This window comes from Leopardus geoffroyi, chromosome X (genome assembly GCF_018350155.1).
Source record: "Leopardus geoffroyi isolate Oge1 chromosome X, O.geoffroyi_Oge1_pat1.0, whole genome shotgun sequence".
NCBI classification, from domain to species: domain Eukaryota; kingdom Metazoa; phylum Chordata; class Mammalia; order Carnivora; family Felidae; genus Leopardus; species Leopardus geoffroyi.
Window position 1 is genome coordinate 26,974,702 of NC_059343.1, and position 14,392 is coordinate 26,989,093.

The following is a 14,392-nucleotide window of genomic DNA, read 5'->3' on the forward strand; positions in this document are numbered from 1 at the left end:
AACAAAGAAAGCCAGAGCTCAGAGTGATCTCCGGCATTGGCTTCTTCTACTTCCTTATTGTTGATGGGGAAACTCAGTCCCAGGTGGGCTCAGTTGTACCCGAAATCATACTGTTAGATAAACACAGAACAGAAAGTAGATCCCAGGATTTGGTATATTCCATTCAGACTCGCGTGCTAAGGATTTTCTCCTAGGCACCTGCTAGAGGCGACACGATTAACTCCACAAAAGACTCAGCATGCTTTCTCATATTAAAGTTGATGTCTAGAGGATATAGGAGACCCGTTGGGGCGGCACATCAGAACTGACACAGAGACGCTAGAAGATTTTCGGAAGGTAAAAGTAGGCAGCAAAGTGTAAGGCACGTGCTATTACTGGTGTGCGTTCCTTCCTTCATTCCAATATCTACTGACAGCACATTCTGTCAGTGAGGCACTGGGCTGGGAAAGTGACACAGCGCCTCTCCTCACGGAGGCTGCCATTTCAGTCAAGGTTATGTGTCGGAGCTTTCGAAACTATAAAGAAGGTTGTGAGATATTGTTTACGAACCTCTGAGACACAGAAGATACCAACATCGACGCCTGCCAACAAGGGCCACGTAACCAAAGGCCGGAACGGGGACTCCATGACACAATGGTGTCGCATTCAATCTCTTTCCGTGAACGACGTAAACGGAGTTGTTTTCGTGATTCTGTCATCAGTTATTCATTACTGACTATTCCTTCATTGTGGTCCCAAAGCTTAATGAGACTCAGCTAATGTGACCTTTGGAACCATCAAGCTGTGGAGGAGAAAGCCCGGCAGAGAAGACTGACCCCTGGGTTATCTTTGTGTACTAAAGCCTTTTGAAAAGTCAGAGCACCAGGCTTTTGGCAGAGATGTCACAAATTTAATTACCCACAGATATTCACCAGTATCTTCCAAGATTGATAGCTGAAATCAGACAGCTGATTTCCTGTTACATCCACTTCCTATTATCAATGGTGCTAAACAGTAAAGTAAAAAAAAAAAAAAAAAAAGGGTTAATATTATTTGTCCTTTATCCCGAGAAGAGCGATGGTGCGGTAAGAATTCTCAAGGGTGATCTGAAGATCCATTTCCATTCCTCCGGAAAAGTGCTATAAACAATTTTTCTTTCAAAGTCAAAATTCATAAAATCGGAGAATGTCGGGGCTGGGAATGACATGGGATATCCCGTGATTCAGCCCCCTTAGGTGACTGACGGAGAAACTGAGGCCGAGAAAATGTAACTGATTCACCTGTGGTCAAATAGCTAGCGGGGGGCAGGGGGGGGCGCTGGCTGGTTGGGTCGGGAGAGCTTGGGACTCTGGATCTCAGGGTCATGAGTTTCAGACTCATGCTGAGCGTAGAGAATACTTAAATAAATAAAACTGAAAAAAAAAACAAAAACAAAAAAACAGCTAGCTGATAGCAAAGCCAGAACTAGATTTCAAGCCTTCTGATGCCTGGTCTATTTACTAGTTTCATAGAGCACGTAGCTGGGCCAATCTGAACCAATGTTTAAAGTGAATGCCAGAAGACTGGTATCATTCCTAGGACAGTAAGGTATCAGGAATGAGACAGAGGGGAGTATTTTCTAAGTTGGGTGAGGAGTGAGATGATTCATTTTCAGAGATACTGTGTTGTCTAGTTAACAATAGGTTTACAACCTACTGGAAATACGTACGGACCCTCCGCACCCCCAACAATGGAGTCCCAAACCCTTAGACACTTCACGTTCCGGCTCCTCCCCTCTCTATTTCTCAGGCTTATTTTGTGCGGGCTTGGCAATGAGCATGCACCAAAGAAGGGCAGCCCCTGCGTCACCTCAAGGAACGTACATCTGCTCCAATCAGACTACTCTTTGCCTTACGTGGGCCCAGGCGACTTCCGGGTAAGGGTGTAACTTCTGTAGTGCTCAGCCAATGAGGAACCAGGGGAGGGAGTTGCACTGTGGGAGATAAATTGCCTGCTGCGACTGCTCCCAGGGTGCCCGTCCATCAGACACCCACTCTTGCAAGAATGTTGACTAAAGTCGGCTTCACTGTGGTCTGAGTTTCCACATCCCTCCTTTGATGGGGTTAGTCGGCTGATTTCTCACACTTGGATGTCACAACCCGGTGTTCTTTATGATCAGAGCCTGTCTCCTTCTCAGATAATGTATCCGCTGCAAGCCAGCCAACGCAGATACTTAGCACATCGGTTGCTGTTAAGGCTGAGACAGAGCTCACTGCGCCTTCCTCTCTCTATAAACACAGGTACTGAAATAGCAATCAGGAACTCAGAGGAACAAATACGCTCACCTCAACTTGAATCAGAGCAACTCTCGGCACAAGTCATGGGGCACCGGAACAAGAACACGCGCGAGAGATGCTTTAGATATGGGAGGGATTTGGAATCTGAAAAAGCGCTCAAGAAGGCTGTGAGCAACGCCCACGCAATAGGTAAGTACAGAAACATGCCTGGGATTGGGAGGTGAGGGAAGGGTCGCTCAGGGTCATCAGACAACATCTACAGCAACGTGCACGACACCCAAAACAACCAGCGGGAAGAGAGAGACACTCCTGTGGACGTGAGTTGCTTCGCGAGCGTTGGATGTGAAAAAAAACAAGCTGATCAGTTAGCATGTTTCCCGGAACCCTTTTTTTCACTCTTCGGTGAAGAGCTTCAGTGATAGTTAGTGATAGTTAGGAAGTTAGTTAGCAGGTTAGGGGAACCTGCTGACAGGCCTTACTGGCGACCGAGTCAGCAGGTTTTCTACCGAGTTTCATTAGTGAACGCCTCCCAGGCTTTACAAACAGCAGTGCCTTTAAAAGAGGAGAGGACCCGCTCGTCTAAAAACCAAACCCTTCCTCAGGGCCGGCTGGCAGAAATATAAGGTCAAACATTTCAGCCGGTGTCACAGAAAAATAGTAGCAAACCAAACTATAGCCGGAAGTAACATAGGTAGAAGAGGCTATGACCTCAATTGGTTTCTCCATTTCTGCACCAATGGGAGAAAGCAAACAGCATGTACCTTCTTCATGAGTGAGTGGAGACTGCAGACAACACTAACAAATTTAATAACCGACATTTGGGCCACTCCGGTCACTACGTCCCAAGGAAGACGTAACAGAGCTGGAAAAGATCCAGGGAGAAGCAACGAAGACGATCAAGGGGAACACTTGCCTGTCATTCAAGGACAGACTAAGAACCTAAAAAGGATTAGAATTTCTCAGACTGGGAAGATGAAAATGAAAAGGGGGTGTAAGGGGATGTGAGGCTGAAGTCTCCTTTGGGAAAACGCCCGGGTGGCTCGGTCGGTTGGGCGTGATGTCTTGATTTCGGCTCAGGTCGTGATCCCAGGGTTGAGGGATCGAGCCCTACATCAGGTTCTGCACCAGCAGTGCAGAGGCTGCTTGGGATTCTCTCTCTCCCTCTCTGTCTGTGCCCCTGCCCTGCTCATATGCATGCATGCGTACACGCTCTTGCCCCCCACCCCAAACAAATAAATAAACATTAAAAAAAGTCTACTTTGGGTAAATATCATTGTTTTCACTGAATTCCACAGCACTCGAGGTTAAAAAATGCAGGTTGAAGAGGGACTGAGATCTACCTTTATTTCTTTAAGTAGAAATCAGCAAATTTATGCACCTTACTCTTCTGAAGCCAAGGCTGAAGCGGAGAGGGGAAAAGTGTAAGAAACCACCGGATAAACCCAATGCCAACGGGCTGATGATGCAAACAGCCACTGGTGTCTGCATGTGGGACCGAGTTCTGGGCTAGTTGCCCTGTGGGTCTGCCCCAGTGTGCTATTTCTTATGCTCTTATTATGTTATCTTTGCAGGAACATGCTGCACACAAGTTTGGGATTCCTGAGTTCTTCCGACAGTCAAGAACACAGAAGAATAATTTTCTAACTCATTAAGAAAGCAAGAGAGTCCCAGCTCTTGGCTCCGTGTGGTTTACCCATATGGGAGGATGCAACATAAAAAGGTGAAAGAAATTCTAACAGAATGCAGCAGCTGGTTAAAGGCTATTATATTGGAATTTTCATGAGTTTGACAGTAGGCCAAAAAGAGTACAAAATGGCGGAGAGTGGAAAAGGCAGTTGTAACAGGTTGAACATCGCTGGCGATTATTTTTTCAGTGGCAATGAAGGCTGTAATCAAATAACCTGAAGGAGACGCTGGCAGGAGTAAGAGAGCCCCCAGGGAGCGAGAAGATGAAAACTGTAACAATGATGAATGCCAGGGACTAATAAACTAGACAAACACGTAGGGCGAAGTATCGAAATCGAGATTCTTCGCGCCCTATGAAAAGCTGGCGTCAGGATGCAGGCATAAACACCGCCTGACTTGCAATCTAGAGCCCAAGACGCAGGTAATGACTTACAACCTCAAGCATGAGTGCACAAGTCAACACCCAACTGGAATTATGTTACTGGTGCAGAAACCTCCGGTTATTTAGGGGATCAGTTTATCCCAGCGTTGAAAAGCCAAAAAGTATTAAGTATGAAAAAAAGATCCGGAGAAGGCATCTGGCTGTGTGCCTGGAAACGGGTGGTTAAAACTCTTGAATGCAAGTCTAGACAAATGAGACAACAAAGAGGAACTACGGGGTGGGGACTGGGTGAAGGAATATCATTATAAACTTATTATATTGTTATTTGTGGATCAATAAGGCATCTCGAATTGCAAATGGCATTTGCCAGTGCCTCAAGCCCACTGAACCTTGTACATCAAAGTAGTTTGCTATAAAAAGAATATTTGAGACAACAGTAGTGTATAATAATGAATCACAAATGACATTAATAATCGGTTTGTTGACCATGTGTATTTTCTGAACCCGCGTTCTCCCTACATTAGCTTAACATTTTAGAGGTATAGTTGAGAAATGATATAATCTCTAATTTCCAATAGATTATAATTTTTTTTTTTCAACCTTTATTTATTTTTGGGACAGAGAGAGACAGAGCATGAACGGGGGAGGGGCAGAGAGAGAGGGAGACACAGAATCGGAAACAGGCTCCAGGCTCTGAGCCATCAGCCCAGAGCTTGACGCGGGGCTCGAACCCACGGACCGCGAGATCGTGACCTGGCTGAAGTCGGACGCTTAACCGACTGCGCCACCCAGGCGCCCCTAGATTATAATTTTTTAAAAAAATGTTGATTTACTTTGAGAGAGAGAGAGAGAGGGAGAGAGAGAGGGAGAGGGAGAGAGACAGAGAGAGAGAAAAGAGCTGTCGAGCAGGGGAGGAGCAGAGAGAGGAAGACAGAGGATCCTAAGCAGGCTCCACGAGATCAACCCAAAGTCCGATGCTGGGTTCGAGTCCACGCACCGTGAGATCATGACCTGAGCCGAAATCCAGAGTCAGATGCTTACCCGACTGAGCCACCCAGGTGCCCCAGCAGATTTTAGTTTTTAGAGAAAAGTGATCTCCATAAAGTTTCAGAGGTATTTTTGAGAAATCACCTAATTCCTCATTCCTAGAAACTGATCATTTCAGAGGCTTTAAGGTCGATGTTCCCTTTTCTACTATTTTTTTTCTGTCTGGGGCTCTACGTCTCTTACCACTGAATCAGGAAGAATGACAGTCCTAAATTAAACACCAAGATGTGATGTCTTTAAATGGGTACCTGGAGAAAGTGGGATGGGTTGAGGGGGCATATCTTTGGCTAATTAAACAATGGAAAAACAGAATTGCTATGACTTTTTTTTAAAATCAGAATTCATATTATGTTAATGATTAAACTAGAGAATTTAAAAAATAAAGAAAACTTCCTAAAGAAAAGCTGAGATCTTAAGTTTTTGAATTTGGATAAAATCATCTGAGGAGTCGCACTCATTGATTCTTAGAGCTACAGGGAACCTTAGATATCACCTCGTCCAACCTCTCATTTTCTCAATGAGAAACTAAGGTTTGTATAGGGCAAGTGATTTGCCCAAGGCGACACAGTCAACTCATGACAGAGCCAGGACTGGACCTCACGTTTTCACTTTCCCCGATCTGGGCCAGTGAAGGAGCCCTGGACAATGAGGGGGAATCTGTCTTTTTATTTTTGGACTGAATGAATCTTCACTGCCACACAGCAATGTACCGGGATCTTTTGTGCTGGATATAGCATCGGGGAGAAGAGAAATATTTAGGGAAAGGACAGTGGGGAGGGAGACCCTAGGAATCCCTGTGAGATATTTAATAAGCCCCCAACAGTAATAATCTGGAGAATAATCACTTGAAGATGTTTTGGGTTCTCAGGTGCTCTCACAATCTATGCTACAAAAGAAGAACCTCTATCCAGTAAGGACTATCTCTTCATCTGTCATAAAGGAATCGGATAAAGTGAGAGCTTTATAAATGGGTTGAAGAAGTAACAGGTCCCAAACATCTTAGAGAAGAAAATGTGGGATTGACCAAGACACCGGAGATGACTGGGCAGAGTCTGAATAAAATGGTTCCACAAAATATACAGTGGATGTAAAGCCATACGGCGCATGTCTAAGTGAATTTGTCATTCAATGAGACACACAATTTAAAATAGGTCTTTAAAATACGTAAGGGGACTGAATTGGTAATTATACAGCATAAACATAATACAATTTAAAAATAACAAAGATAGGGGCGCCTGGGTGGCGCAGTCGGTTAGGCGTCCGACTTCAGCCAGGTCACGATCTCGCGGTCCGTGAGTTCGAGCCCCGCGTCGGGCTCTGGGCTGATGGCTCAGAGCCTGGAGCCTGTTTCCGATTCTGTGTCTCCCTCTCTCTCTGCCCCTCCCCCGTTCATGCTCTGTCTCTCTCTGTCCCAAAAATGAATAAACGTTAAAAAAAAAATTAAAAAAAAAAATAACAAAGATAAAAAGCGGGATCAAAGCAAATCGAAGGAGAGGTTTTAAAGGTAAGAGATGCTTTGTCGGGAAAAATTTAATAAGGCGCAACTTTCTTAAAGGACGTGTCTCTCCCTGAATGGCCCAAAGAATTCCCTCACCCCCATTCTTCTGAGTGAACAAAAGTGAGGCATGCGATCTAATTTCTGGAGAATGGTAGTCATGAAGATCTAGGATTGCTGCGATTGCTTTAGAACTGAATTATGAAGAAATGCTGGGCGGCCGAAGAACAGAAGCCAACCTGATAAAAGATGGCAGACCCGAACAATGGGAAACCATGGAGGGTTTTTAGTCAGACTCATGGCGGAAGCAGGTTGAAAGCCTTCAGCTGGTATTGAAGATTATTTCACGAAGGCGATGAAATTCAATTATTGAGCCAGCAGGTTCAAAGTTAAATTGAAGTTGAACTCTATCGCACAATCCACGAGAAACTGTTAAGGTGCCATAATGACTCACAATCCTCCCTCCTGTCCCTTGCATGTTGACCCAATGTAGCAATGTACATTGACTCAATGTCAATCATTGACTCAATGTACAATGTATTTGTACTTCACAATGCATCCTGCAGAAGGTGCTTCTAAGCACCTGTATTCCTGTGACGGACACAAACGGCCCCAGAGAACAGTATGACTCTGTCGTGAAAAATGCTGAGTGCTATGTGTCAAGAATGAACACCTCAGCTACACAAATCCGGGCCTGCTGCTGACTGCCTTTTGGGTACATGAAGTAGTTATTCACCTGAAACGCTTTGTGTACATACAGCTGCCGAAATCATCCATCTTGGCTGAAAAAGAGATGCGGGAACACCCCTAAACAAATGAAACTGTCCTTATAACTATTCACTCTCACCATCCATAATATCATCTGCAGCTTTTTGTGCTATTGTGGAAAAGCCACACCACTTCCAATCACAACACACGAGAAACGGGCTGCAGTAAATGGATTTTTCCTAAAGGCAGCTCCCTGTTGCATCAGCACATGTGCAGAGGTAATTTTAGCGCGAGTTGACTTTCCAAGCTTCCTTGGGGGATGGAGAAGGAGGTATTGTAAGCCAGGTTAACGTCAGTCACAACGTAGAAATAAATCCATTTGTGAATATGCAGATTAGCCACAATAAATGCTTCTTTAGGAATGCGATGCTTCCAACTTACTTGATATAGTAGGGCACTTTGTTTGGCGAGATGGCTCTCTCCCAGGGACCCTGGACAGAAGCTGAAGGAAAAAAAAAAAAAAGGCAAGGAGGTCAAGTTCACCACAAACAGGAAAGACAACATTAATCTCCAGAATTACAATTTTACACTGATATTGGTCTGTTTGCTCAGTTGCCCATGAAGACAGGACGGATTAACCTGCTGTTCTGAAGTTTCTGTCCTCATCTAAGTGAAATTGAACTCATTCAGGCAGAAAGATAAATGCAAAGGAAAAAAAAACAAACAAACAAACAACTCCGTTCCAGCGCTAAACCTATAGAACAGATAAGAAACTGAATGAGTCGCTGACGGATTTTCTCTTATGTGTCTCCACTGGGTGCTTTTCTTATAACACTTCGTGTTGCTACTTCTCACTATCTTTTACTATTTGATTGACTGGGGTTTATTAGTTTAACAACTCAAACGCCCCTGCGTGATACAGTTACATTTTAAGTTCTTAAAGCTAAAAGGCTACACTTCTCATTCTCATATGCTTGTTTTCGTCTTTGTTTGCTTTAAACAGGATCCAATTTCATCGACCAATAATATGCTTAATTGGTGCCACAAAACATCAGCCAACCAGCATGATCTTATTGAAAAAAAAACAACCCAAAGTCAGAGAATGGCACCCGATACCAGAGTGTAATAAAACTTTTGTGATGAATGATGAATCCTGTAGGTGAAATTAAATTTCGCATACTGGGAATTTGTTTTATAACGACCTTATTGTGTATTAGGCTGATCAATCATCTTTAAATTGTATTTTAAATGTTTAAATTATCATTGGGGGGTGTGTGGGGGGGTTCCTTTCCCAAAGGCGAGCTCTGAGAACACCTTTCACATAGAGTTTGATCCGATGGGTGTTTCTTTCTTTACGACGACATAATCATGTTAGGATAAACTATACCATTTCCTCAACACTAAAATCCTCCCCCAGAATGGAGTTTTTATAAAACTGGAGTTTTAAGAGAGAAAGAATATCATCAGGAATACACATATAAGAAGCACGCTTATTAACATCTAGCGATTGTATGCGGATGTCCATTTCCCCCTGAATTTTCATCCTGCTTATAATTTGCAGCATAGCTGATGCTGACCATTATTTCCTCCTCTGAAAAGCTTCCTTCTAAATTAGCCTCACAGTAAATTCACGCCGCAGTATATTGAGATGTAAGAAAACGTCAAAGCTAATATATCCTTGACTACACTGTATAATATGAAAGAACAGAGCCTAATAAAAGTTAACTTCACCCACTGCCAGACAATTTAAGGGTAATGAAACCACAGATTCTTTGTTTTACAGAGAGTAATAGATGGATTGAATCACCCAACCTTCAACCAGACATTCTGCTTGGTACCTTGGCGATACGTCATTTAAAAGATACAAGATGTGGATTTGTATTGAGCTGCTAATTAAGCCTTTTCATTCTGGTGGACAGGTTTTTAACATGGGGGGCGGGGAGGAGACCTTTATCTGCCATTTCGAAGCAGTCCCTCGCATGCACTCTCACTCAGTCGTTCTTTTTCAATTCTTACCCCCTCTGCCTTTCTCATTATCTGCCCTACTCTCCTTTGGTTTGTTTTTCTTCGCTAGGATACAGCTCTCTCGCCCTGATAAGGTGCTAAAGGAAGCTCTGATCTAAGAACTTAGGCTGGACACCCTGACCTACCTGGGGAGAGTCTGATGTTATGGAAACCTAAAAACCTAAGCTCTCTTTCTAGGAGGAAACGGGGTAGAGAGCCAGAAATCCCAGCTCTTGTCTGCTCAGCATACCCACCCCAGCTCTCACTGACTGTATCGCCAAGCCTAGGAATGCCTGACTCGAGAAACAAGGGCTTTTCTTCCCTTAAAGGTGTCTACGGGCTGAATCTGACCATTTCTGTCATTGTTCCTTTCCAGTTCTTTATCTTTTTAATGGTCCCCAAATTAATTTCGATTGGGAGGATGCTGCGGATGTCCTCTGATAGCAGAAGAGTCCATTTGGATTGTCTGGAATATACTGAGGTATCTCTCAGAGACAAGTGTGCTTGGAGAGGTCTACTGGCTGCCTGGGTGGCTCACGGAGGCTCTTCCAGAGCAGGGCTCTCATGGAGCAAACTCCAAGCAGAAAATCTAGCCAGAGACGGAGGAAAAGCAGTGATGACCAGCTGAGCTCATGGCTGGCCCTCCACTGAATATCTATAGTTGACTTTGCATTCTTAAGCATTAAAAGGAAAAAAAAAAAAAAAAACAATCAAATGCCAGAGGAGTACTTAGGATATGCTTAAACTAAACAGGTGAGAGATGTAAAAAGAATAGTCCAAAAACATTCTAAGCTCCAGATCAACATGAAACTTGAAGCGTTTATCGCTGCAGTTCTCAACTGCCAATCTTTCATACGGAGCGTGAAAATTTATGGACCTGAAGCTGTGTGTATAAACTGTTACTTTTTTAGTTTTTAAAATAAGAAAAGCCGTTTGTCTTTATGTGCAGCGATCAAATAAATCCAATGGTCAAGTTCAGTGAGGTTTCTGTGCCGAAAGATGTTTTCCCCGCTTTGACTCACAGTTTACAAATGCACGTAGCAACTGCTTTGCAGTCATCATTAGAAACCCTCAAATCTCCTACCTAAAAAAATGTCCTTGATGCAAAAAAACGGGGGGGAAATGACAATGGCTTTCCCCCATTCCTTCTGTGCCCCGTCACCACCACAGACAAACACACTGGAACTGCTTGCTTTGGAAATAACACACAGTCCGGCGAAGGTTCTACGTGATTAGATTCAGGGCTCCTTCTCGAGAGACTGTTCAAAGGTTGTGGGCAATTTCGCTTGGGGCTGCCAGATGATTCTGGTATTGCATATATTCAAAAGTTGATCAAATATATGGTAACCCTTGTACGTGTGTCCCCAAATTATCATTTCATTTCTCGCAGGAGTGCCGACACCAAGGACTGCTGTTTCTTATCTCAGTGTGCCAGGGGAAGCTTGTCATTGCACACAAAGCTAGCCTCCGTAATAGACACACGCATCTCTTATGCGTGATGTGTCCATTTTTTAGTAGCCCATCAAAAGCAGATTTATTGGCAAATAGTTTTTCTAAGGCACTGTGCTGTCCTCTGGTATTTTCTTACACAGATGTTCCTCTAACCGCTATGTGTAAATCCAAGGCGGCTTTGGGATTCAGATTCTTGAGTGCAAAAATCATCCATTATTTTACGGCACCAGCACCAGGGGGTATTGTCTCCTGAATTTAAATAGCAGGCTGCACGTGAGCTTATTCATTCCAAAACCAACCTCTGAATTTCCCCTCGCGTTACAGATGCAGTATGTTATTAAGAGCCAGAAAGGCTTCTACCTTCAAATGCTTTTCTTCCCTCGAGGTGACAGGATTCAATATTGTGCCCAAGGTGGTTGTGAAAATCACAGAATCACAGACGCCACACTATGGAGGCAAAGTTCTTATTTCGACCATGTTTTTAATGCATGACGAACAGAATGTGCGAAGCGACGCACCCTGGTGTTAAGCCGTATTTTAATCGACACAGGGGCCTAACCAGAAAATTAAAAAGAACACGAATGTTATTTAAACCGTGCCCAAGGGGCACTCTCCGGAATTCAGACCCAAAAACGTTCATTCGTCTTTCTGCCGTTGTTCACGTTTTGTGGATTCGGTGCCTGATCGTATAGCTCGGTCGGAAGAAAAGTGGGGGCAGGTTATAAAAATCAATACTATAACCTGCATTGGAGACTAAATGGAGACCTCCCCTATGGGGTTAAGAGAAAGGCGTAAAGGAAGACCACTAGCCACAGGCACTTGGCTTCCCAGAAGTGGGTCCGTTCCAGTAATGGTTTGACGGGCACAGTCTAGCAAGGAGATCTACTCGAGAGCAATGCTTCTCCATGTTTTTCTCCCGATGCCCCCATGGCCCCCTGCAAAGCATCTTATTTAGTTATTTTTTCCTCATCTTCCTCCCCCTGTCCCCGATGAAATTTTGACGTCACAGATATACTGTGTGTATCTGTGCTTTACGCAAAAAGGGTACGGTTTTTCATTCCCTAGGGACAAACGAATTTTTGTCCCTTTTGGGGCAGTGTTGCTCCCACTGAAAAGGCTTGATCTAGAAGGGGTGGCTGGGGGGTGGGGGGACATAGGAAAACCTCTCCTGGGCCTGCCCCATGACCTCAAGTATGACGGTCATCATGACCCCGTGAGGTGCTGCCATTTTCATTTTGCAAATGATCAGTTAAGATCACGTGGAAGAGTGTGTCTAAGGTCCAAGTCATTAAGTATTCGATCCTAATGTGGATTATTACTCAAGTCACATGATTCAGGAAAGGGAGAAAACAAACATGCTGCGTGTCTACTGTATGTTTCTTAATGTAATCCTCCCAGATACCCAATGAGGTCACGCTATTCCATTATCACACGTGAAGTAGGGGAGGCTCAGAAAAGGTCAGAAAACGGACTCAGTTCATGCGGCTAGTAAAGGGCGAATCCACGATTGCGACCAGGTCTGTCTAGTCTTTGAGTTTTACTTATTATTATCATCATCTTCTTCTTCTTATTCTAAGCGGCCTTCATGCCCAGCATGGAGCTCAACATGGCGCTTGGACTCACAACCCTGAGACCAAGACCCGAGCTGAGATCGAGTCAGACGTTTATTTAACCGACGGAGCCACCCAGGCACCCTCTTTGTGCGTTCTTTTATCATGTGTGGTATGTAACCGGTAGCCTAGAAATATTTGCCAAACAACTGCGTAAATGCATTCATCCTACACAAGAATATGATGTCCTCTAGTCTAAGTTCTTTACGCTCTGATATCTAAATTTACCCTCTACGTGATTTCCACCAGAATGACTTTCCAGGGCTTGCTGGAACCACTTCACCGTCACCAGATCCTGGAAGGCCTCTTTTGAATTTCCAATAGTTTTAGTGATGATTAGAAAGAACAGGGGCGCCTGGGTGGCGCAGTCGGTTAAGCGTCCGACTTCAGCCAGGTCACGATCTCGCGGTCCGTGAGTTCGAGCCCCGCGTCGGGCTCTGGGCTGATGGCTCAGAGCCTGGAGCCTGTTTCCGATTCTGTGTCTCCCTCTCTCTCTGCCCCTCCCCCGTTCATGCTCTGTCTCTCTCTGTCCCCAAAATAAATAAACGTTGAAAAAAAAAAAATTAAAAAAAAAAAAAAAAAAAAGAAAGAGCAGCCTTTTCCTCTGGTCAAAATCTTTCTCCCGTCTGCATCCCAACAATCTGTCATCCCCACCGTGACTCCTGTTCTGCCACCAGCACAGAGCCCGACGTGGGGCTCGATCCCGTAAACCACGGGATCATGACCGGAGCCGAAATCAAGAGTGGGATGCTTAAACAACCGAGCCGCCCAGGGTGATCCGAGACTTATTTTCATCCAAAAGGCAAAAATGGAGCCCCGGTTCCTAAGGAAACAAAGCAGTACTCATTACTCAGTCCATTTTTACAGAGTCCCCGCTACGTATGTACGAGGCACTTGGCAAAGTGCTGGCACAGAATGCGGTAAATCGACACAGTTCCTGCTACTTTGCATTTGAGTCTCTGAGGATATTTTTCAATGAACACATCTAACATTCCTGCATTAAAATCAATCGACTGCTGTCTAGTGAACACACATTATGGGCTTGGCCCCATACTCGGTATTTACAGGCAGGGCTGGAACAGGAGGGGGTGGGGTGGAGGAAGAGGTCCTAACAGGTCCCGTGCCTTTAGGCACAGTCAAGTTGAGTAGAGTTTAGTAAAAGGGCTGGTCACAAAGGTCTGTGCAGGGTGTAGGGAAATCACAAGGGATAATGTCAATAAGAACAAGGAGCTGTTAGCATCCCTAGCTCTGAGGGACAAGGAGGGAGAGCCATTATTGGAGTAGAGTGCGAGTGGGAGAAAGAGGAAGCAGGAGCAGGAAAGGGAAAGGAGGAAGAGAGGAAGAGAGAGGGGGTGAGAGGGAGGGAGACAAGAGAAAGAGGAGAGAGAGAGAGAGGATAAGGGCCAGAGCTGTGGGAACCAGGACAATGGAAGCCATATTGCCGCAATGCCCCAGCAGCAAACACGGAGACAAGGATGTACGTTGAGGTAGTTTGGGCTGTAATTCAAGGAAGCCCCGGTGCAGGAGCTGGTGAAGGATGCGGGACTGCTTTGGGGACCTGGGGTCCCCCTGTAGGTGAGGACTTCAGCCCAGAAGACACTCCAGAGTTGTCCCCCTCCGGCCGCCTCTAGGTGAGCGGCGAAGGAAGTGGAGTATTCATTTACTACTGCTTGAGGGCTACTCCTGGAGTATGGAGGGGGGAGCTCATTCCCTCTCTGGCCTGCCACTTGGGCTTCGTGAGCAAGTTCCTATG

General features: G+C 44.9%; 1 protein-coding gene across 13 annotated transcripts in view; it reads right to left on the reverse strand.

Annotated features, from left to right (window-relative positions):
• The window catches only part of DMD (dystrophin), a 2,127,700-nt gene that overhangs the window by 200,267 nt on the left and 1,913,041 nt on the right, over nucleotides 1–14,392 (reverse strand). For all 13 annotated transcript variants that reach the window (XM_045472664.1, XM_045472669.1, XM_045472671.1 and 10 more), the window contains one exon: nucleotides 8,015–8,075. In XM_045472664.1, coding sequence (XP_045328620.1) covers nucleotides 8,015–8,075 — 61 coding nt within the window. The remainder of the gene's footprint in view (nucleotides 1–8,014; nucleotides 8,076–14,392) is intronic.